Source organism: Geotrypetes seraphini, chromosome 10, assembly GCF_902459505.1.
Source record: "Geotrypetes seraphini chromosome 10, aGeoSer1.1, whole genome shotgun sequence".
NCBI lineage: Eukaryota > Metazoa > Chordata > Amphibia > Gymnophiona > Dermophiidae > Geotrypetes > Geotrypetes seraphini.
In genome coordinates, this window is record NC_047093.1 from 45,823,343 (window position 1) to 45,849,485 (window position 26,143).

Sequence of the window (26,143 nt, forward strand, 5' to 3'; positions counted from 1 at the left end):
TATGCATTTGTAAAAGAGGGGGGTATCTGCTTACCACTGATAGCCTAGAGTGGGTTTAGCTGGGAAGGCAGACTGTTATACTCTCATTGATGTGTTCATTGCTTTTCATTTAACGCACTATACAAATAATGAAAATGTCTACTAATCCACATGACACCATTCCATCAGTGATTCTTAAGCAAGCAACATTTCACTATCTTTGGTCCATTTATCCAAATTTTCCATAGTATGTCTACTGCAGTAATGCCTGATTATTGGAAACTCGCATCAATTCGTCCAAAACTAAAACACCCAAACTCTTCTTCAGATGACTGTTCAAACTATAGGCCAATAGCCAACCACAGAAAAAGTGGTATTTAATCGACTATCTACTTTCCTAGAAAAAACTAATGCATTACATCCATACTAAATGGATTTTAGACCCAATCATTCTACTGAACTTTCATTAATAGGTCTTAGAACCTCAATTCTATACTTTCTAGATCACAGAAAATCTGTCCTTCTAATTTCCCTAGATTTAACAGTAACATTTGATACTATGGATCACTTCTCGAATTGATCTTATCAGGTTTCATTAGACAATTCCACATCGAAAACATATATGCAAAATTTCAGAGTACCCCAGGTTCTATCCTTTCACCAATCCTATTTAATCTCTTCTTCGCTCTACTGTTATCGCTATCACAATCAATTGGATTTTCAGTCTTTGCTTATGCAGATGACATCCAACTTCTGCATCCTCTAAATTTGCATAATCATGGAGAAATACAGGAAATCAATCAAAAATTGGAACAAGTTAGCTAATGGCTAAGTGAAAATATGCTCTCATTAAATATTTCCAAAACCAAAACTCTTCTATTTCCATGCAACGATAAAGAAGACATAATAGCCCCTATCTGCATTCAATCAACTCCAATCCATTAAACTACTAGGTGTAATTTTAGATTACAGACTGACCTATCATCAACAAATAAGTTCTGTAGTGCAAAAAAGCTCCTACAAATTACAGATGATACGCTCCATTTTAGTTCTCTTATAGCCGGCGTATCTTAATATCCTAATTCACTCTTTAGTCATCTCTCATCTTGACTACTGTAATTATTTTTTACTAAGGCATTAGTTAAAAAGAAATCAGGCATCTACAAGTTATCCAAAACAGAGCCGTAAAACTTTTATATAATGCAAAAAAATATGATCATGTCACCTCTTCTTATAGATGCCCATTGGCTACCCATCACTCATCACTTAACATTTAAGATTTTACTTATCACATTTAAATCAAGACTAGAACACTATCTGGCTTTTATTGACAGACTACTTCTGACATACATTTCTCCATGGACACTATGCTTCAATCATCAGAATCTCCTATCTATCCCTTTGTTACGACATATAGTATATGACAACTCATACATCAATATTTTCTATTTCAGCCCCCTCTCTATGGAATGCCATGCCTTCTCATCTTCAACAGGAAAACTCCTTAACCAACTTTAAATCAAGTCTTAAATCTTTCTTATTTAAAGAAGCATACAGTGTTTGGGGAAAATAAATTAAGACCGGAACAATTTTTAAAATGTCTCCTCTTTTCCATCATATTTTCCCTCTCCTCTCTTTTCTGTTAAGAATTACATTGCATTTCTTCCCCCTCATCCCTTCTGAAACATGTTGTTTGATTTTTAGATTTTCCCTTACAATTTTTTTTGTTTTAATATACTTTTTTTAATGGTAAACTGCTCAGACTACTGTTGAGCAATATATCAAATTTAAATAAACTTGAAACTTGAACTTTTCTTATATCAGAGTGTAACATCCTTAATTTTAGCGTCCTTTTACTAAGGTGCGTTAGCCATTTTAACGCACACTAAAAGCTAATGCGCCAATTATAAGTCTATGGGCGTGTTAACATTTAGTGTGCACTAAAACGGCTAACGCACCTTAGGGCTCCTTTTACTAAGGTGCGCTAGCGTTTTTAGCGCACGCAGGATTTTATCGCGCACTAAACCCGTGCTATGCTTCTAGAACTAACACCAGCTCAATGCTGGCATTAAGGTCTAGCGCGCGGCAATTCAACACATGCTATTCCGCACGTTAAAGCCCTAACGCACCTTTGTAAAAGGAGCTCATAGTAATAGGACCCCTTTGTATCTCTTCTCAACTGTGATGTCATGTTATCTTTCCACTGCTGCTGCTGCTGGTATTGCATCTTTCTAAACCACTGTGGTGTTTTTATTTGTTTTACAAATGTCAAAGTATACCAAATGACTTAATCGAAAACAAAAACACTAGTGTAGTTTTCCAAATATGCATAGAGTGCATGCATATATTTAACCCTGCCATTTGCATGCATTCCAGGATCTTATTTTTTAAAGGCACATAGGCATGAATAGACACCCTATTCACTAATTTTTAGGGACTATAAAATTCTCCTCCATCTCCTTCATTTGTGTTCCTCTGTTTGTCCACCAGAAATAGGGAAATAATTGCACTGCTTCTCCTCCCCATTTCAAGTTGTTACAAAGATACAGAAGCTAGAAATGGAAGCCAGGCCTTCCGCATTAGAGATGGCTGCATGTGCATTTCTAAATCATATTAAAACACTTTGTACTCCCTTCAGCACAAATCCATAGTGACAGGGTGATGGCAATTGCTGTAAAATTTATGAATACAATACCTTCCCGTCAGAATTTGTTGGGTAACTAAAAGGAATTAAATACAGTAAAGAATAGTCAAACAAAAAAGTATCCAAACATTTCAAATAGGAATAATAGAATTCTGATAAAACCTTTTGAATATTATTTTATTTTTTTGCTGCTTTATACAGTTGGAAATAAGCTATATATTTCCCACAGTTCCACATAAAAATATCTTGTGATCAGTTTTTGGATGAAATCTTTTTTCTTTTTTTTTAGTTCAAATGTTTTATTAGTTTGCTTCAGACTCTGCATTCTTATTTGAAAACAATGTTTCAAAAAAAAAGCAATTCATATAGCCAGTCTCATTTGTTCTTTGAAAGGGCTGATTGACATGAGATATGATTCTGAGTCTCCATGGAAATAACCTTTAAAGAAACATCCTTTTTTTTGTCAGTGCTTTATTGAGAGGACAACTTTAATGGGGGGGGGGGGGTAATTTATTAAGAAGTACCAAAAACAAGGGAAATTGAAGAAAAAGATCTTGGAGTAATATTTCTACATGATTTAAATCTTTACATATCTTGGCATGAATGAACTTACCATCGATGCTGGGGAATGCTGAAGAGGATCTTGGTGTAGGGAGAGTGATCAACATGGGCTATTGTTAAAATGGATTATTCTACTGTTAATCCCAATTATGTTTTTTCCATAAATATTTTATTGAAATTTTTAAAAAAAATTATAAAGAAAAATTATACTAACACAATATTAGAAAAAGAAAAATAAGTCATAGGGTGTCATAACATTAAATCCAAAATAAATATAATAACATTTAATCCTTGAGTTTAAGTATGCAATCCCATACTTTCCTAAATTTTCTCAGATTACCACACTTGACTGCATAGATTTTTTCATATTTACTGTACAGACACAACAAATTCCACCACATATTATATTCCAATTTAGAAAAATCCTTCCAATTAGATAAGATTGTTTTAATTGTTGTCATTAATAAATTCTTCAGTAATTGTGTGTTATAAGAACTCAGTGTAGACTTTAACCCAAAGCCCCCCAATATAATTATCGAGTAAGGTAATGGTTCTGATATAGAAAGCAAGGTTGATATTGTTGACTAAACTTTACTCCAATAAGAAGCCACATAAGGACATTTAAAAAACATATGTTCCAATTGTATCCCAGAGAACTTTGTTCCTCAGATAAGCTGCTCTTAGCTTTACCCTTCTCCTCCACTGCCAATTCCAGACTTTGTTCCTTTCATCTAGCTGCCCCCCTATTCCTGGACTAAATTACCTGAGTTTGTCCACCAATCCCTTCCCTTACCTTGTTTAAAAGTGGACTGAAAACCCTCCTTTTGATTTAGCCTTCAATCCATAACCCTACTCCTCTGGCACCAACCCAGCCAGCAAATTAACCGTTCCCCTTAACTGTATCTATGACATCCTGTTTGTCTGTCTTGTATGTTTAGATTGTAAGCTCTTTTGAGTAAGGACTGTCTTCTTCTTCGTGATTCTGTACAGCGCTGTGTGCATCTGGTAGCACTATATAAACAATTAGTAATAGTAGTAGAGTCAACCTCATCAGTGATATTGAAATAGCTTGACTGCCCTAGACTTGGCTCACTTTTATTACATCTAATAGCAATGATTTGATTTCTAGACACATTTCTCTAATTAAGGGGGGAATTATTAATTTGGGCTACCGTCAGGGATTCCAGAGATTTCATCAATCCCTACTGGGGCAGAACTCTTAGAATATCATTATGCCTCTGTATTGGTTTCTGGTGCAACTACATCTTGGGTACTGAGTTTAGTTGTAGTCACATCCATCTAAAACAGGATTCAGTGGAACTAGAAAAGGTTCAGAGAAAGGTGAGAAGTATGGTAAAGTAGATAGAACGCCTCCCTTCTGGAGTTTATAAGGTTAATAATAGTTAAATAGGGAATGGTTGCTTAATCTTTCAAGTAGCAAAAAGACAATTGAACACACTATGAAATTGATGACTAGCTGATTGAAACCAAATCATGGAGGAAGTATTTATTCATATAGCACATAATTGATCTGTGGAGTCTCTTGTCAGAGGATGCTTCAAGAGAGATTTGGACAAATTTCTGGAGGAATAGTCCAAGAAAATTATTAGCCAGGTAAGCTATAAGAAACTATAAGAAGCTATAAGAAACTGATCTACATTTTTGGGTCTATCAGATACTTGTGACTGTTCTACCAACTGTCAAAGACAAGACGCTAAGCTCAATGGACTTTGGTCTGGCGCAGCAAGATTTTTCTCACAGTAAAAGGGTCAAGGGTCATGGATTTGATATACCGCCTTTCTATGGGCACAACCAAAGCAGTTTATGTTAAAGGAAAAGGGTATTTTTATTTTAGTTTTAATGACCCTTCACCCTCCCTGCTGTTTTCTTCTCCTCAGATTTTTGCTCATTTTAATTCCTTCCCGTCACAAGCATCTCTTTCCATTTTTAACTATATAGCTTCTACCTTCTGGAGGTCTCTGTTTTTCTCTCTTTGCTCTCTCCCTATTTGTCTCTGCTCTTCTTTCTTGCCTCCCACATACCTCCTCCACTCTTTTCTTTCTCCATCTCTCCCTGTGCTCTTCTTCCCCCTCCCTCATATGTCTCTGCTTTTCTCTCTGCTATGCTTTATCCCCCTCCCTACATGTATCTTTATTGCACGTCTTTCATTCTGCTGCTGTCTCCCCCCTTCCTCTCTGTGTTTAGCCTTCTGACTCCCCTTCTTCAATTTCTTCCTTCCACATGTCTCTTCCCTTCTCTCACCTCTCCTGTATATATTTTTCATAGCCCTCTACATCTCTGTACAGTATTATCTTTGTGTGTCTTTTCTTTTCCTCTTTCTTCTATGTGGAGGCAACTTTCAAACAATGCATATGTGTGTGAGGTCTGTGAATTCTTTGTACCTTTAGGCTCAGATTCTATAAATGGCACCATAAGTTAGGCAGCGGTAGGTAGGGCACCACCGCCTAACTTAATTGCTTTAATTGGTTTTGATTGGCACAGTAATTGACTGCACCATTTAAAAAAAAAAAACAACAGTTAAAAAGTTGTTTAAAAAAGTAGGAGTCAGAATTACATCTAAACATGGTGTCTAGCGATACATAAGGTCTAAGTAGGCATGGTTAGGGATGCAGATGAGCTTAGGCGCTGCTATACGCAATTCTCTGTCAAACTTACATACTGGTAATGTAGGTCTTTAAAAACCCTGGCCCGATACTACCAGCGCCTAAGTTTTTCAGTAGCTGAGATTCTGTTAACGGCACCTATGCGTGATTGACATGTGACCAGCGTCATTTTTGTAGGCGGGCTTTAGTCTCTACATCAGATTTTCCAGGGGAAATTTTCTGCAGTCTGAACACCGATACTAATACTTAATGTGCATGTGTTTGGGAATCAAAAGTATGTGCATACTTGCACTCCCCAGCACCGCTCACTGCTTCCAGAAGTGCACTCCTGTATCCATGTACAATTACACGTGCATTGGCTATTTACACATCACTGTACAGAGATATGTGATTTGTAGTCTTTAAAAATACTACTTCGATGCATGTGTGCAGGACAGACTGTTTGAGCTTTCTCCTCTTGTTTGCCAGGTCCCCAGCTCAGCTTCCTAGCCAGCTCCCCAGCTTAACACAAGTAGGCAATTTAATGTAGCTCTTTCTGTGGATCAAAAACATTAGAGGGGCTGATCCACCTTTAATTATTGTTGGAATAGGGTGTCCCTTCTAACCCTCCCTAAGAAGGGAATCACTACTTCCACTTAATTCGTAATTCCACCCATATCTGATCTTGCAAACTGTTAACCTCTAATCTCTAAACTATGAATGTCCCAATCAATTAATGAAACTTTTCTAACTCATTGTAAATAGCACGGAACTTCCCGGTCCGGCAGTACATAAACTGTTGTTATCATTAATGTTGTTAATATCAGATGATCACTGTTATACTCTGTAATTCTCTGACTGTAAAGTTTCACCTCACTGTAAACCGCCTAGAAGTCGCAAGATTGTTGGCGGTATATAAGAATAAAGTTATTATTATTATTATTATTAATTACGCCCCTGATCTGTTGGTAGTGTGTATGGATAAGGCTCAGGGGAAATAAAGCAGTGAGAGCCTGTAGTACAAAATACTGAGATGAGTATGGGGTTTCTACTAGAATTGGGGGCACATTTGGCACAGCAGAGAGCCTGGTGAGATAGTGCTATACAGAATACTGTAGAAAGCTAAGAGATCTGCAAATAACATGCGTGGCTTACGATGAGAAGTCAGGGTGGTGATATTTTGCCCTCTTCAGGCAACCTTTGCTCACTATAAAACAGATATGTTTTTCACATTCTACTATCTATAAAATGCAATTCAAAATGCATTAGAGAAGGAGTTCATACTCTACACTTTAAATGTGAAAGAACAATTATATAGTCAAAAATAATTATTAATTTTAAAATGTAAAATTTTAATTGCAAAAGTCTTTACACTGACATGAGAAACCTCACTCGCTGCTGCTAATCCTGCTGTTTTAAGTCAAACAGCTCCTCCCCAATATATTCCCAAGAGGAAAGAGAAAGGCAAACCCGCAGTACCTGAAAACACATCTTAATCTTAGGTATAGTAGCAGAGGTCCCTAGACAGACACCGACAATGTCCGAGACAGAAATTAGGCAAATCACAACAGTCCATATAGGGAGAGTAGTACGGACTCCTGTGTATCCTAACAAAACCCAGATTATCAAAGTAAGAACCTAATCTGTCATTCTGCTGCAGATGCACAGAAGTCTGTACTGTAGCTGATGTACCAAAGATGGACACCAGCAATATCCAAGGCAAAAATCAGGCGAATCACAACAATCCGCACAGGGAGTGTAGTACGGACTCCTGTGTTTCCTAACAAAACCCAGATTATCAAAGTAAGAACCTAATCTGTCATTCTGCTGCAGATGCACAGAAGTCTGTACTGTAGCTGATGTACCAAAGCAGTGCCAGACGTCTAGGGAGGGAGAGATGAGCCTGCCCGCAGAACTGAAGATTCAAAGGTGGTATGCTCTCGAGCAGCCACACCCACTCTGTAGAACTTTGTCAAGGTGTGAAGAGTAGCTCAAGTAGCAGCTCTGCAGATTTCATTTTACACTTCCGGCACCTATCTTTGACATGAAACACGACTATGGAGGCACCTAAGGTCACTTCCGGCATTAACCATGCCTTCTGTGATCTGAGGCACCTCCACAGTCAGAAGAATTGCACCATTGCTGGAGCTGCCTCCATTTTTTTAAAAAGAGAAAATAATTGATTTTAAATGATGTGGTCAATTACCATGCCAATTAAAATCAATCAAGTCAATTAAGTTAGGCAGCGGTACAGCACCTACCGCTGCCTAATTTAGGGGTCCTTTTACTAAGGCACGCTAGTCGTTTTAGTATGTGCTAAATGCTAATGTGTCCATTATATTCTATGGACGCTTTAGCATTTAGTGCACGCTAAAATGGCTAGCGCACCTTAGTAAAAGAGGGGGTTAGTGCGCCATTTGTAGAATCTGGGCCTATGTGCCTATAAAATTACTCTCTATATGTGTTGTAAAGCACTGCCTATACCTGGTAGTATTACAAAGAACACAATAATAGCAACAACCATTTGGCCCAGGTTATTCCATGTCAGGCCATCTTTAATATTGTATCCAGAATTCAGGGGAATAGCTTCTGAAATTTAAAAATAAAATTACTTGGTGGCAAATCATTTAATTGCTACAAGATGCTTAATACTCATTTTCAGCTGGCACTTCTGTAATTTTGCAGCGTGCACAGAAAAGAGAGAGTTCTTTTTGCATTTGAGCCTTCAGTGGTCTGCCTACATTGAAAAACTAATGCGCTTGTCAGCATTACACGTACTTGCTGGCGTAAATTCAGCTAATTTAAAGACGATGCTGTGTAATCTAAATTGCAGCAACAAAAACACCTTTTTCTCCCTGGGTACATTTGCAAGACCATTCTACTGTGAGACTATGAGTGGTGAGCAGACCCTCCAGGTATCCATAGACACCTGAAAACAGATGGCAAAGCTTCTATAGCTCTTCAGTTGCAACACTTCTGGTTTCTTTTCTCATGTTTTTGTTTTAAACATACTCAAAAGAGAAAAAATCGGCACAAAGTGCCAGATGACTATTTCTTGCTAAAATAGCTAAACTGTGATTTTTGAAAAGGCAGAATTTGGATGTTCTTCACCGAGTTTGTCCAAATAGCAAGGGTGGGGGGGGGGGGGTGATGGAGAGGTGTTTTAGGTGGGACATAGGCAGTGGCTCAGCACGGGGCGGAGGCGCCCAGGCGGGGGTGCCCCTGCCCTCTTTTCCGCCCTCCTTGTTGCATGCGCGTGCCTTCCCTTCCCCTGTACCTCTTTAACTCTTTGCCAGCGCAAACAGCATATCCAACCTGTTGCCTTTGACCAGGAAGAGGCTTCGGAGGGAAAGCAGACACTGGAGCGAGGTTGGAGATGCTGCTCATACTGGTGAAGAGCCAAAGAGGTGTGGGGGAGGGGCAGAGAGGTGCCGATGCCCCCACCAAGATGGCACCTGCGGCAGTCCATCTCCCACTTACTACACCACTGGACATAGGCAGGCTTACAATCTGGATGTTTTCCCGCAATAATGCAATAGAAAAAATGGCCCAGGGCAGAAAAGAAGTACATTTTTTATCTAGACCTGTTTCAGTCACAGCTGTCAGAAAAAGGTACCCTGACCAGCTAACCACTGGCCCTCTTCCACCCCCAAAGATGTGATGACAATAAATACCAGGCTTTATGACAGCTCCAGATATTATGGCCAGTCCTAAGAAAACAGTAAGGGCTCCTTTTACTAGGCTGCAGTAGCGTTTTTTAGCGCACCCTAACCCCTGCGCTATGCGGAAAAAATAACATCAGCTCTATGGAGGCGTTAGCGTCTAGCGCACATGCTAAAACCGCTACCGCAGCTTAGTAAAAGGAGCCCTAAGCAAGTAGATGGAGTAGCCTAGTGGTCCGTGCAATGAACAACGGGACCCAGAAATAACTCCTGTATCTAATTATATAAGCCACATGCAAGCCTGAGGGCTATTGTAATGGTGGACCTTCAGGTATAGTAGGTTTTTTCTGTTCCTGGAGGGCTGACAATACAATATGAAGGTGCTTAGGTGGGATTTGTACCTGGGTCCCTTTTTGTGAAGTCCACTGCACTGACCACTGGGCTGCCCCAAACAGACATCTCTATCACTTGTTGTTCTATGGTTTTCCCTGGAATTTTTTTTTTTTTAAACTAGTACTTAGAGATGGACCTGTTCAGCCTAGCTCAAAGCCATAATCAAACCAGAAAGTTAGACGTTTTCTGGTTCAGTTATGGCTGAGTGTTAGACATTGGATTGAGTCATCTTCAGCATAACATCTCAGTTTTGATTTAGATGCCATATTGAAAATGCCCCTCATTGTTTTAACCAGGTATGAAGAGCGGAATTTGAGTATCCTACTAGCCTATTGCAAGTGTACATTGTGGGAATAATTTGAAAAGGCTTATTTTACCTGCACAGATTGTCTTCTAAAAATGCCCAGATAATAATACACATGCTTATGCTCACTCATACACTTTGTATAAATTTATCAAGCCTGTACAAGTAAATATAAGTAGACTAGCATGATGACATCATGGCATCAGTGGCATAGTAAAGGTAGGAGGCACCCCACCTGTGCCCCTGCTCCTTCCCGCTCCCCTTTCCACACTTGCACCCCCCCACCCCCCCGTATCTCTTAAGCTTCACCAGCGTAAGTGGCTTCTGCAGTATGCTTCTTGCGCCAGGGTTAGATTTTCCTCTGATGTCACTTCCTAGCCCCATGACCCGGAAGTGATTCAAAGGGGAACCAGGCTGGCATGAGCAATAGGCAGAAGTTGCTTGTGCTAACGAAGATAAAACAGAGGTACGGGGTGGAGAGAGGAGGGATGGCGTGAGTGTGGCAGAGAAGTGACAGTAACCCACCGACTTGGCGCCTAAGGAGGTCCGCACCCCCCGCACTCCCTTACTACGCCACTGCATGGCATGGACCAAAGTGGTCAGAATCGTCTTTTCAATATACAGAGAGAGGTCTCATAGTTACTGCAGCCTATAGAGTTTTTCCAAGTGTTTCTCTTCTTCACCCTTTCCCATAAGGCATACCTCCTCTCTTAGGTACCCACTTCCCCCTCCTTTCTCCCATTAAGGACCATCCACCTCCACCCATTCCCTATCAAGTGACCCTCCTCTTTCTTCTTATTCCCAACAGGCACCCTCCTTTCCTATTTCTTCCCTCAAAAGTACCCCTTTTTCACTCCATCAGGTACTTTTCCTCACCATTCTCTTCCAGCGTTAACTCCCGGATTCTATATTTTTGAGTTGGGCATGTTAACTTGATTAATGAGCCAATCAGCACCAATAATTGGCCACTAAGAAACAATTATTGGCACTAATTAGGAATTTACACATGTGTATTCTATAATGAGATGCAAGTAAATTCTAGAGCACAGAACAGAAAAGAGGGCATAGCCATTGGAAGGGCACAGGCAAGTTGTAAGCGTTCCAAAAATGTGCATGCATTATTATTATAGAATATGCCCAATCTACACTTGTTAGGTGCAGGGATTTACACCAGGTTTTAGTTGGTGTAGTCACCTAAATTTAGTTGCGGATCCCAGTGCTAAGCGCCATTCTATAAACCGTGCCCAATTTTAGGTGTAGTATATAGAATAGCACAAAGCAGGGTTTTTTTTTTCTGTGCTGATTATTTTGGGCACAATATATAGAATTTTCCCCTAAGCACCTATTACTTCACCTGTCTAGCAACTCCTTTTCCCCTTCTCCTTCCTTCTTTATCAAGCACTCTTCTTTCCCTCCTCTAAAAACATATAGTGGAACTAGAAAAGGTTCAAAGAAGAGCAACCAAGATGATAAAGGGGATGGAACGCCTCTCGTATGAGGAAAGATTAAAAAGCTTAGGGCTCTAAAGCTTTGAAGAGAGACGGCTGAGGGGAGATATGATTGAAGTCTACAAAATCCTGAATGGCGTAGAAAGGGTACAAGTGGATTGATTTTTCACTTTGTCAAAATTTACAAAGACAAGAAGACATTCAAAGTTACAGGGAAATACTTTTAAAACTAATAGGAGGAAATATTTTTTCGCTTAGCAAATAGTTAAGCTCTGGAACACATTGCCACAGGATGTGGCAAGAGTGGTTAACACAGCTGGTTTTAAAAAAAGGTTTGATCAAGTTCTGGAGGAAAAGTCTATAGTGTGATATTGAAACAGACATGGGGGAAGCCACTGCTTGCTCTGGATCAGTAGAATGGAATGTTGCTACTCTTTGGATTTTTGCCAGGTACTTGTGACCTGGATTGGCCACCATGAAGACAGGATATCAGGCTAGATCAGTGGTCTCAAACTCAAACCCTTTGGAGGGTCACATTTTGGATTTGTAGGTACTTGAAGGGCCGCAGAAAAATAGTTAATGTCTTACTAAAGAAATAGTTAATGTCTTATTAAAGAAACTATTAAAAAATAGTTAATGTCTTATAAAAATCTTCCCCCCCCCCGAAGGCCTGCATGTTCCCCCCCTTCTTTGCTGCATCCTCCAGCTTCCCCCCGGCCTCCCAGTCTTAGTTTCAGCTAATCACTGCAGCCTGCAAGAGGCTTGATGGTGTTGTAGCGTTCCTTGCAGGTTCCCTCTGCCGCGGTCCCGCCTCCTCTGATGTCAGGGGCAGGATTGCGGCAGAGGGAATGTGCTGCTGAGTATGATGGCAGCCTGCAAGGATCGCTACAGTACTGGCAATCCTCTCTGCAGGCTGCGGTAATTATCTGAAGGTAAGAGCGGGAGGCCAGGGAGGAAGCTGGAGGATGCTGCAAAGAGTGGGCAGCACTAGTACAGACTGTGGGCGGCAAAATAGTACCTGGTGGGCCACATGTGGCCCCCGGGCCGCAAGTTTGAGACCACTGGGCTAGATGGACTCAGTAAGGCTATTCTTATGTTTTCCCTTCCCCCTCAGGCACCCCACAAAAAATAAATTCAATACAGAAATTAGCTAAAGCACAAACCAGTCAGCAACACAAGCAATAAGTAAAGAGAGACATGCACAAAATTACCAAAGAGTTCTCTTCCATAAAGCTATTTTTTAAATGCATATTTATAAGTATTCAATCAGAGGCTCCAATAACTCTGTAATGATTCGGTAAGAGATCAAAAAGATGGAGTACAGGGTGCAGACTGTAACACACAGCAGAAATTCTTGGCAGCACAAGACATAACATCGTCAACATTTTTCAGCTTCTCAAAGTATAAACACTCATAAGGCAATTGTTTTGAATTAAAACCTTTTGACAGTTTTGCATGTACGGTCCTTTGCTGATTTTTTTAATAATTTGAATCGTTTTTTATTATTATTATAATTCAGGCTATCATAAGCAACCTGCCACTAGTGAAAAGACACACAAAAACAACTCCTGAGATTCCCAGGCAAAGCTGCATATTTAGTTTATGAGGTTTGGGGAGCAAGATGACATAAGACTTGTAAAAAAGGATCTGCTTGAGAAATAAGGGACATTTCAAACCCAAAAAACAAATGTTAAGAAACTGCTGCTAGAACATTTCTTTTTATCACCTTCGCCTTCTTAAGTTTAGGCGATGGATTAAAATTTCAGACTAGACATTAAGAAAACTGATGATTCAAATCCTTAGAGGAAAGCCTTCCTTATGGCTCAGCAAAGATCTCTACTAATGACATTACCTCACCAGGTGATTTAGGGCAGAACACTTTAGCTCCTTGTACCTCACTTTGCCCAAATTTAGGTTGTTATTATAAAGTGACAGAAAATTGTCAATCAGTTTTCCGTGGATGTGCTACTCTCATTTCCTCTTTCTGCAAAAGATGTTGAGCCATACAACTCAGCCAGTAGCAGTGAAAATATGGCACTTTCAGTTGTGTTGCTTAAAAATATCTGGGAATTGAACAGGGGAAACAAAACCACAAGCACAAATACACAAAATAAGGAGTGGAATTGTCCTAAAGAGACTGGTGAACACAAGCTGTTATGAAAATGTCCTTTTATTCATCCAATGGTTCAAATGACTTTATTCATCCAATAACTCAATGACTCGACATGCACATGTTTCAGCCAAATCGGCCTGCTTCAGGAGTCTGCTTTTCCTGTGTTGTGCCTTTCCTCACCAAATGTGGCTTGACTTCAGGCTTCAGCTTCTGTGTCCGCCTCTCACTGGGCAGCCACATTTGGTGAGGAAAGGCACAATAGAGGAAAAGCAGACTCCTGAAGCAGGCCAGTTTGGCCGAAACATGTACATGTCAAGTCATTGAGTTATTGGATGAATAAAGTCATTTGAACCATTGGATGACTAAAAGGACATTTTCATAACAGCTTGTGTTCACCAGTCTCTTTAGGACAATTCCGCTCCTTTTTTCGCTTAAAAATATCTAACACGAGTAGGTGTGCTTGGATCAACATGCCACCAAATCTTTAAAAAAACTATTTTGTTTTGAGTATGTTATCAATGAAATCACTTTTTAAAATTTTTTAAAAACTTTTTGTTACATTTTAGGGCTGTCAATAATCACATCATCCACCAGAAGATTTTGAAACATAAGACAGCTCAGCTATGCATGCAGTCATCTACTTTGAAGGTAGAAGAGATGTTATACAGTATTTTGACTACAACATAGTCCAACCAATAGTAAGTATATATCACTCAAATATTATTACAGAAAAATACTATAAAAGAAGGAAAAGATCTCAGTAATGCTGTTAGCACAGGTTACTTATTAAACCTTGCCAATCGGTGGTGCAGTAAGAGTGGTGGGTGCGGTCTTCCCTGGGTGCTGACATGGTGTGCGCGCCAACACCCCTCCTCCCCACCTCTTCCCACTCCTCTCCCTACTGCGCGTGCCCCCCTTCCAGTACCTCTAGTTGTTTACCAAAGTAAGCAACAACTTCAATCTGTTCCTCAGAACCGTGTCGGCTCCCGCTGATGTCACTTCCAGGTGCTGTGCATAGCAAGTGATGTCAGAGGGAGAGCTGAGGCGGTCGTGAGGAGCATGTTACAGTGAACAACTAGAGGTATGGGGAAAGGAAGGGAAGGGCACACACATGGCAGGGGGGTTGGGGAATGAGCGGGAGAAGGAGATGAGGGTGGGGAGGGGCACCAATGTCTCGGGCACCTCTCACCCTCGCTACACCTGGACTACTGCAATGGACTCTACATCTGTCTATTGGCCAAGGAGCAACACTGACTACAGAGTCCAGAATGCAGAGGTGAGACTCCTAAAGAACCTCGGCCCTTTTGACCACATCTCCCCTACACTGAATCAGACCCATTGGCTTCCAATACACCAGTGCACCATCTTCAAACAACTATTAGCCTTTAAATGCTTCCACGGCATGACCCCCAACTACATAGCGAGGAAACTTCCAATCTATCATCTGTGGTGACCTCTCTCATCTCAACTTGAAGTTAGGCTGTGCAACCCTCCAGCACATCGCCTCCACATGGAAACAACCCAGAAGCAATCTTACTCCCACAGCATTCCTAAACTATGGAACCAACTCCTTCCTGCCATCAGGGCAATTAACAACATACTGCCCTTCCGGAAGGCAGTGAAGACATTACTGTTCACGAACCAGCACGCTCCTGGTCTCAAACTTTAACCGATCGAGATTCAGCGCACCTGTAACTCAGGGCACCTGAGTCTTTCCATCAACCAATAATTATTCTCTTATTTACTGTAGCCATATTGATACCTTCTTAGATTCTATATAGCAAGTGTTTTATTAGATTCACTAAGGCATGTGTGTTCTTAATTTCTCTATAGCATGTGTGTTATTGATACCCGCCTTCAATTCTCTGTAGCATGTATGTTATTGATTTTGACGACTTCTATGTACGTATCTTTGTAACCCGTTCTGGGCTCCTGGGGAAAACAGGCTATAAAAATAAATAAACAGTAGCACTATAGAAATCATTACTAGTAGTAGAAGTAATGAAAGGGCCACTTAAATATTTGATTTAAATACTATCAAGTCTTGAAGGTAAGCTATTTCATTTATCAATTTTCTCTAGCACCTTTTCAGATTCTGATTAATTTGTTCAGCTCCTCTGAATCATTTGCAAAGAATGGTTCCAGTGTGGGTTTATCTCCCTAAAATGTTTCACAGTAATGACCAAATCAAATCATTTATGTAGGAGTTATTTACGAATGGTTAGCTCGTGCTAATGGCATTACTACTTCTATCTGTCACAAGACCCACAGAAAAAAATGGGCTTATAGGCAGAAAACACACAGTAATCATTAAGAATAATAATAAATCCTTTAAAGTTTTTCTGTTATGTTTTATTCTTTTTGAGTGTCCCTTTTTACCCCCAGTCATGTAAGCATCCAATTGACTCTCTCACAAATGTCTTACTTTTAAAGTACCGTACTTGAAAATTATTTGCTTTTACCTTTTTGGCAAGTTTTAATTCAAATTCTCTCTCTCCTGGTTTACTAATGTTTTACATTTAATTTACCGATGAAAACAAAAACAAAAGCAAAAACTGTGGATACAGATGTTCTGGGTCTGGTTGGATTTTTATCACAGTACTTTTTATCATTGTACTTTTTTAATTGAATTTTCATGGTTTTTATATGTCAGTGTTTAATAAATTATCTCCAGAACATCTGTATCCACAGTTTTTGTTTTCATCGGTGGATTGTTTTCACTGTGGATCATTGGGTCTCCCCATTTTTCTTTGTTGTGTTACATTTAATTTACCATTTTTTAACATATCTTCCTATTTTCTTCATTATGGCCTGTTTTCTACTTTTTAAAGGATTGCGTTTGCATATGCGTGTTCTTCCCTTGAATTTTTTTTTAATTTTTTTATTTACGAATACATTTTGTTCTGGCTTTCAACATGCTATTTTTAAACAGTCTTCATGATTCACATCTTTGTAACTGCTGATTTAGTTAGCTTCTAATTAGTTTCCTCATTTGTGCCAAATACAGAAACCCATTTTATTTAGGAACTGAGGCAGACCCTTGTATCCATACAACAAAAGAAGACAGAATTATGGGTTCATGAGACATTAATTCTGTGGGATTATGTATACTGGGCTCAATATTCAAAAGGCTTTTTCCAGAAAGAAAAGACTCCTGCTGATTAAATCATTCTGGGTGCCTCAGAAAGGGATATTCAGCTGCACTTAAGTGGGCAGCACCAAAAGTTTGGGTGGCCCCAAAAGTTATGCATACACTAGCAATTTTCAATGCCAGTGCATACAAAGCTAACCAGGCAAGTTAAGACCACTTAAATGGCTATCTTAACTTTGACTCGTTATGTGGGTATAGCACTGAATACTAGCCATACCTGCATAACTTCTGGTTATTGCCACTGACCTGAATATTCAAAGTTGGTGCTGGACTTAGCCTAGCTCTGAATATAAGAACATAAGAACATAAGCAATGCCTCCACTGGGTCAGACCTGAGGTCCATCGTACCCCGCAGTCCGCTCACGCGGCGGCCCAACAGGTCCAGGACCTGTGCAGTAATCGTCTATCTATACCCCTCTATCCCTTTTTCCAGCAGGAAATTGTCCAATCCTTTCTTGAACCCCAGTACCATACTTTGCCCTATTACGCTCTCTGGAAGCGCATTCCAGATGTCTACCACATGTTGGGTAAAGAAGAACTTCCTAGAATTCATTTTGAATCTGTCCCCTTCAACTTTTCTGAATGCCCTCTTGTTCTTTTATTATTTAAAAGTTTGAAGAATCTGTCCCTCTCTACTCTCTCTATGCCCTTCATGATCTTATAAGTCTCTATCATATCCCCTCTAAGTCTCCTCTTCTCCTCTTCTGTGTCTAAGTCACCTAGCTTTGGTGCTAGAAAGAAGACTGACTCATTTGAGCTTTGGTGCTAGAGAAGGATTTTAGGTATGTCGTAGACCGCCAGAAGAACAAATCGATTCTGGAAGAAATCAAACCGGCTATGTCACTCGAAGCCCAAATCATGAAGTTATGACTGTCTTATTTTGGTCATATTATCAGAAGAGAGAGATCATTGGAGAAGGATATCATGTTTGGGAAGATCGAAGGAACCAGGCGAAGAAGGTGACCTGCAATCAGATAGCTGGACACGTTGAAAACAACCATGGGGATGACACTGGAGGACCTTTCCGGACTAGCACTGATTTCTTTTTAGATCTGCAATTCATCAAGTCGCTAGAACTTGAACACGAGTCAATGGCACCTAACAACATGTCACCTACAAAAGTCAACATTTAAAAAAAATGCTCATTGCTACTGGCTGAATATTGACCAGAATATTTTTATAGAAACATGAATGCATATAAAGGCCAAATGGCCCATCCAGTCTGCCCATCCGCAGCATCTGTTATCTCTTCCTCTCCCTAAAAGAACCATTGTGCTTGTCCCATGCTTTCTTAAATTCAGACAGTCTTTGTCTCCACCACCCCTCTATCAGGAGACTATTCCATGTATTTACCACCCTTTCTGTAAAAAAGTATTTCCTTAGATTACTCCTGAGCCTATCACATCTTAATTTCATCCTATGTCCTCTCACTCCAAAGCTTCCTTTCAAATGCAAGAGACTCGTCTCATGCGCATTTACACCACGTAGGTATTTAAATGTCTCTATCATATTTCCCCTCCTGCCTTTCCTCTAAAGTACAACCTCAGTTTGTGAGTAACGTGGTTTGCAAGACGAGCAAAACACTTCAGCAAACTGTGACTGGCAAAACGAGCATTGCCTCGGTAAACAAGTCCTCCAAACCACAGAGAAGAGTTAAAAGATGCATGCGCCAAATTTCCCAACGTGGTAAACTAAAGAAAAGTCGCATGCACACTTTCCCCTTACCTTCCCTTTGAAACCCGCCTTCAAATTCTCACGCCCTTCTTTTCGGTGGAGAGCGTCCATCCCTGGATGTTGGCTCTGTGGGTGCATGCGCAGTCGAGGCATACCAAATGGCAGTGTGGGTTGAAAGTGGCACAAATCAGCTCAGACATCTGGGAAGGGGATGCCGGACCAACCTACGTTTGAGCCGGGAAGAAGACTGACTGGGGCTGGCTTATCATTCCCCAGCTGCTGTCGTCGGATGAATTCTACGCTGAAGGAAAGGGAACACAGGCCTGAGATGACATGTGAGAGAATGGCTAATAAAGACAGTAAGTGCACGAGGTGATCTGCACTGCTCCCACGGGCTAGGGGGTGAAGTTGGGCATTGTGAGTAAAGGCAGAGAACGGGCATACAGAATGTGGGTTTCATTCCAGAGGAAATCGTACCAGAGCATGATGGAGCGGGACTGGAGGGGGGGGGGGGGTGCAGGCTAGGAAATGGTGTGCAAGGATTACAGAGGAAATGATGACCCAAGACAGAGTGGTAGGCGCAGTTAGCCTTACATTGCCTTAAATTGGGTTGTAGAATGAAATGTTTTTGTTTCCATTATCTTCTATGGGGAAAGTGCTTTGATATATGAGCACTTTAGATTACGAGCATGCTTCTGAAATGAATTATGCTCGTAAACCAAGGTACCACTGTATACATATTGAGATCTTGAAGTCTACCACATACACCTTATGACAAAGACCACTGACCATTTTAATAGCCTTCCTCTGAACCGAGTCCATTCTGTTTATATCTTTTTTAAGGTGTGGTCTCCAGAATAGTACACAATATTCTAAATGAGGTCTCACACCTGAGTCTTATCTAGGGGCATAAATGCCTCCTTTTTCCTACTGGTCATGCCTGTTTGGCCACCTTTAGATGATCACATATTATCACAACTAAGTCCCGCTCCTCTTTCGTGAACAAAAGTTCTTCACTCCCTATACTGTACCGTTCTCTTGGGTTTTTGCAGCCCAAGTGCATGACCTTGCATTTCTTAGCATTAAATCTTAGCTGCCAAATTTCAGACCATTCTTTAAGCTTCGCTAGATCCTTCCTCATGTTATTCACACCACAAGGGGCGTTTACTCTATTGCAGATTTAATATCACTTGCAAAGATGTAAAGCTTACCTGACAGCCCTTCAGCAATATTACTTACAAAAATATTAAAAAGAACAGGCCCAAGAACTGAACCTTGATGTACACCACTGGTGACATCTCTTTTCTAAGAGAGAGCTCAATTAACCACTATCCTCTGTCACCTTCCACTCAACCAGTTCCTGACCCAGTCCGGAACTTTGGGGCCCATACCAAGGCCACTCCTGTGTGGAACAATGTCAAAGGCTTTGCTAAAATCTAAATACGTGAAAACGATTAACAAAACTAATCAGATTCTCAAAAGCTTAATCTACCAGGAGAAAAATTTTTTAACTAAATGAAGGAAAGAATCTCAGAATTGCCACTTCATGGATCATAATGATATTATCCATGTGAGGAATTGTGGCAGGAGTATCTTTCATTGATCCAAAACCTTCATATTCTTCAAAAAAGTTTTTTTTATATAAATTACTACTCAAAATTTTCTCATCCAATCACTCTCCATTTTAAATCTTTTCCTCCCTCCCACCCTATTTGAATAGCATCAATCACTCTCCATTTTAAAATGGAGAGTGATTTAAAATGGAGAGTGATTGATGCTATTCAAATAGGGTGGGAGGGAGGAAATGTAGAACATACTTTTGAGGGAACTTTTGAGGGAACTTAGATGGATGTTTGAACTCCAGACTATGGCCCCAAATAGTCTTAATGAAACCTCGGATTGGATGGCCAAAGTCGACAGTTAACTTGATCCCCAGCTTTTTCTTCAGACTAGTAGGTAGTATGGTGACGTCATGACGTCACATTGAGGGAGGGTGTATATTAATGCTGGTTCAGAACGCAGCGGCCATTTTATATCGCAAGCGGCTGATAATAGGAGAAGCTGATTTGATATGTTCAGGTAAAACACATGAAAAGGGTTGATTTTTATGGTATAAATAGGATTCTGCTATTAATCTTTAATTCTTAATTTGTTTTTGATTTATAGTTCCCCTGACCTTGAAAAAGCTAGGCGAAATGCGTCGGGAAGGGGAATGAACTTCAAATAAAAGAAAAGCTAAGTTATATTATTTATATATATTTATTAAAGAAGCAATTATATTAAAAAAATACACAATAAGAAATGGATAAGTACACATGAGAAACAGATGAGGTACTAGGAATGGTGAAGAATCCCACTACCTGTATCTATATGATAGGGGTGGAAATCTGAATTCCCAAGAAGTACTTTCTGTGTTGAATATAACTGAGAATGAGTACAGAATAAGACATATCCAGCATTATCATGTTTTGGTGGCAGTTTTTCAAAAAAAGTGAGGTTTTCCTCTTGAAATACACTAATAATATAGGAAGATGGCCCAAATATCATATAAAAGCAGGTCCAATGCTACCTTTATATTTTTGCATTTTGTTCATTGAGCGAAACACAATGGAGCTGACAAAGCCAAAGAATGGCATTTCTAATTGTTTATTGCGATCTTCTCTGACTCAAAAACAAAAAACAAACTGATATGTACTAGATGCAAGCAGTGTTTATTATACCAAATATTTAATGCAGTTAATGATACCACCTTTTACACACCAAGGAACCCGACACAATCCGTGTTTCAGAGAACACGCCTTCTTCAGGGGTCCATGGTTGATAAGGTATGAAATAAACTGCAATAAAAAGGTATAAAACAAACACCTGTGTAGATTAGGTTCTCGAGCCAACTGTGCGACGCTAAAAAGTCTTCTCTGACTCAACATGGGCTGTGTTTCAGCTGAAGTGCCTGCATCAAGAGTCTAAAGTGCAAATATAGTATAGCAAATGAAAATATAAATGAATGATGTAGGCATAATCTAAAATGAGTCAATATAATAGGACAATCTTCCATATAAGAACATAAATGAAAATAGAAATAATGATAATAATAAAAAAAATACCTCAATAAACTAAAATCATAAATACAACTGAATTCCCTTAATTATGAAAATAAATTATAGAATTATCAAAACATTGCACTTGGGGCTTTAAAATAACAATAGAAATATATGAAAATAAAATAAATGATAATCAATAGAAACATATAAAAGGAATCAAATGACTTGTAAAACACACTCAACATAAACAATGTTGACTGATAGCCTTCTTAATAACCGATATTGTATTAGATCATGTACAGTCTGCCTCACACCTCAAAATTATATTTTCATCCCTATGCCTCACTCTCAGTTACATTATTATAAATCCAACTCCTCAGCCTTTACCCTCAATTATATCATCACAATTACCCATACCCAATAACAGTACAGTATATTATCACAGTCCTTCTTTCATCCTTTCCCCCAAGTAATATCATCATTTCCTAAGCCCCCAATAATATCACCACCAACTTCCCCAAATAACCATGCAGCGCCCAGCTTCCTGAACTGTAAATACTTTTCACATCTCCTAAACCTCGTCTGGTAATCAATCCCACTGCGCTGGGGCAATTACTGAGAAACCCCTCCCTGTTTTCTTTTCTCGCTCTGCCTTCTCACTTCCCAGAATTCATCATAGCTTTTTTTTATTTTCAGACTGCAGTGCTGGCACAAATAACAGGGCCTCATATCATGCAGGACCTTGAGCGTGAGCATGTTCACTTTAGATGAATTCTTCAACACTACAGGCAGCTAATATAATGTTTATATCCATGGTGCCCTATTCTACTGTCCTGTAGTGGCTTAAGACTTTTACGTGGCAGGCAAGATAAGTTTTGTTATGATAAGCCAAACACACAAGTCCAATTACTGTAATCAGATCTTGTTCTAAATAAGATCACAATTGCCTAACCAGCCATAAATTAAACGCAGGGCAGAAGACAGAATCAGCTTGGGATTTCATTACCAATTCTGAGTCTAGCTAGACTCCTAAGGGAGGATCTTGCCCAGTTAAACCCTGCTGAGCAAGCTGGCAGCCAGTATTCAGTGCCACTTAACTAGTTAGTGCTGCTGAATGTGTCTGCTAACTGTCCATCCTCTAACTCAGGGGTGTCAAACTCAATTTCATAAGGGGCCGAAATCTAAAACATAGGCTGTCACAGGCCGAATTTTTAATAAAAGGACCCCTTAGTCTTAATAGTAGAAGTATAGGGTTACAACCTGGTTATTATTCAAATCATGTTTCCCTTTCCTCCCTCTTTCTTTCATGCTGTCTTACTTTTGTTACACTTAGTGATGTCACATCCTGCTCTTGCTCCTGTTCCTGATCCAGCTCACCATACCTACATATAGTAACTGCAACAACTGTAAAGCTTTGTTTACTCATCTGGCCCCCTATTCCTGACTCTCTCCAACTCATCACTCTCCAAACAGTTCAATCATTTGTCCTCTCCTTTTTTCTTCCCCCTCCCTCATTCAATTCTCTTCTATCCAGATAGCTCCCACTGTCTTCTCTACAGAGAAAACTTCCTTTTATCTCCACCTCTCCTCCCCAGTCCCCCCCCCAAATACTAGCACCCCCAATCTCCCAACCACTATAATGAGGTTTCAATGGTATTTAAAATCCTTACCACAATCTCTCTCTTTATATATATATATATATATATATATATATATATATATATATATATATATATATATATATATATATACACACAATCACTGAATACTATTTTCCTGCTGATCTATTTGAGCATAAAATCTATCAATATTTAAAACATCTCAATTCTACCTGGATCCCAAGCAAATGCTGCATTAAGATATTAAACAACTTAGAGCAATTAGGTCTGAAAACTACCCACTGTGGGTGGTGTTGTCTCAAATACAAATACCTGTAATTCAGGGCCTGCCTTAACAAAATGTTATGATTCTTGTATCAAACACAGATGTGAATTCAACAAAAGGGTGATAACTTCCTCATTGAAAAAGTTCATCAAGCACTGAGACTATCACCATCTCAGTGCCATGCATGCAATCTCCCCAAAAAGCACAGTTACTTACCGTAACAGGTGTTATCCAGGGACAGCAGGCAGATATTCTTGACTGATGGGTGACGGCACCGACGGAGCCCCGGTACGGACAATTTTAGAGTGATTGCACTCTAAGAACTTTAGAAAGTTCTAGCTAGGCCGCACCGCGCGTGCGCGAGTGCCTTCCCGCTGACACTTCTTAAAACCCGGTGAAGGGGGCATGAAGGGAAAAACGGCAGTAGCAAAATCGAAGCCCGAGGCTTCGATGGTGCCAACAGGCTCCGCCGGGGCCGACTGAAAAAAGTAAAAAAATAGACTTTTTTTTTTAAGGAAAATAACAAAAGAAGAAAAAGTGAATAAATTCATGAGAAAAATTACGCGAGCGGGAAGGCGAAAAAGAGAGTCCAACAGCCGTTGGAAACACGCGTCTTCTTAGCTCCGCGGAAACTAAGAAACTGGGGACCGCGCGTCTCTGTCGGGCGGGAAGGCACTCGCGCACGTGCGGTGCGGCCTAGCTAGAACTTTCTAAAGTTCTTAGAGTGCAATCACTCTAAAATTGTCCGTACCGGGGCTCCGTCGGTGCCGTCACCCATTAGTCAAGAATATGCTGCCTGCTTGTCCTGGGATAATATCAATTTACCTAGGTAAAAGTGCTCTCTAAACATCTCCCTACCCTTAGCATGACAACATTTATGTGAAGGATTCCTCATGTGTAAATGACTAAACTGTCAACATTTGCATTCATTTTTAGCACCTAAAACTAGGCAGCACCTTATAAACTCACCCCCTTCAACCTCTATTTTATATATAAATACAGTGATAACATATTACCTGGGTATCCCAACGGGCTCCTTCCATGAACAAACCATGCACATAGGCACCTTCTCGTGGAGGACTACTGAAGTCTTCTCTGGTTTTTTTTGTCACGTCACACTGCAGAGCCATCTTATCTAGTGGCCACTCATTCTTCCTGGCCATGGATTGCATGATGGCTGTAAGGAAGGACTGTGGGTTGAAGAAACCAGCTAGCCATACAGCTGAGGGCAGGGCAAAGTCTCCTGTCCAAGTTTCTAGTTCCTTGATCCGGTTGAGGAGATCAGCAAACCAACCAGTCAGTCCAGACATGGAAGGATATGCTCTCTTTGTCCATGACTCAGGGACTTGGTCAAAGTAAATGGCATTTTGAAGATTCTCCATGTCACTAGTCATTGTGAGTTCCCCCTACAAGAAAATTAGAATGAATGAGCAGACAGCAACAAATCTTTTTATAGTGCAAGAAAATATCGAGAATGGCTTCTTTCCAATGTTGTCCTCCATATGAACCCATTGCAGGCCAATAACTTTTGTGTTCTCCCCCACCTAGTTGCAACATACTATCAGATTTATGGTACTTTCATGCCTCTGTAAAGCAGTGGCTCCCAAACCTGTCCTGGAGCAACCCCAGCAAGTTAGGTTTTCTGGATGTCCATATCAAATATTTATGAGATTGATTTGCTTGTACTGCTTTAACTGCATGTAAATTTCTCTCATGCATATTCAGCAAGCCTATCTAGAAAACATGAGTGGCTGAGGTTCCCCTAGCACAGGTTTGGAACCACTTCTTAAAGTGTGCTCTGCTTCTGTATCCCTGTGTGCTTTTCCATTTCTCCAGACTTCCTCCCCCTGGGTTAGATTCTTGCCCTGTACTGGTGCAATCTGCTTCTTTTCCAGTTTAATCTGGCCTCTCCTTGTCATCAGCCCTTCAACTCTCTTCAGTAAGTTTGTTTTGTTCTCTCTGCCTTTTCTTTTGACTCCCCTACTTAATGTCCTTTTTCTGTGGTGGCAAAAATAATAACCTTCCAAATGTTTAGAGAAATGACCATTTTGAAAGTAATTTCATTCCATTCTCTTATTTGTAGCTGGCTCTGGAATTGAAAAACTCCTCCAGACAGAGGTTAGCTGATGCTGGGGTTGGGAATCAAAAAAGACAAAAAAAAAAAACAAACCTCCAACAAGTCTTAAGTACAAAATGTTCCTGCAACAAGAATTCCTTCTCTAGAAAGGAAGACAGAATTAGAAAATACATGTAATGTGTGTTTTTTTTCACCTTACAGAATCAGTTTGTAATTGAACACTAACAGTAATCAAAATTAAAAGCAAATGCCAGTCCTGTAAATGCAGATACTGTAGTTATTACATTGTTCCTATTAATATTCAATTCTCTACAGAACAGCTATATTAAAGTTCACTGAGAGGTCAACGTATTATTGCATTTAGAAATGAGGAGGAAAAATGAAAGTGGAGAGAAAGGAAGAAATATGAAGCAGAGGTGGTGGTGCATGTTAATCCTTTAGTTCTGAAGTTGCATCATGTTATATGATTCTAAATTCATCCTAAATCAAAATCAGCTCACTCCTTTTAGGATTTATTTGCTTCAGTATAAGGTCAAATTGCATGTAGCGACAAGGTCATCTTAAGACTTAAAAGTACAAAAAAAAGGAAAATATAACTTCTAAATTATC

The 26,143-nt window shown here is 39.9% G+C and overlaps 1 protein-coding gene across 2 annotated transcripts in view; it reads right to left on the reverse strand.

The window, feature by feature from the left end:
• Positions 1–26,143, reverse strand: part of DNAH9 (dynein axonemal heavy chain 9) — a 366,622-nt gene that overhangs the window by 19,833 nt on the left and 320,646 nt on the right. For both annotated transcript variants that reach the window (XM_033960210.1, XM_033960209.1), the window contains exon 68: positions 24,474–24,863. In XM_033960210.1, coding sequence (XP_033816101.1) covers positions 24,474–24,863 — 390 coding nt within the window. The remainder of the gene's footprint in view (positions 1–24,473; positions 24,864–26,143) is intronic.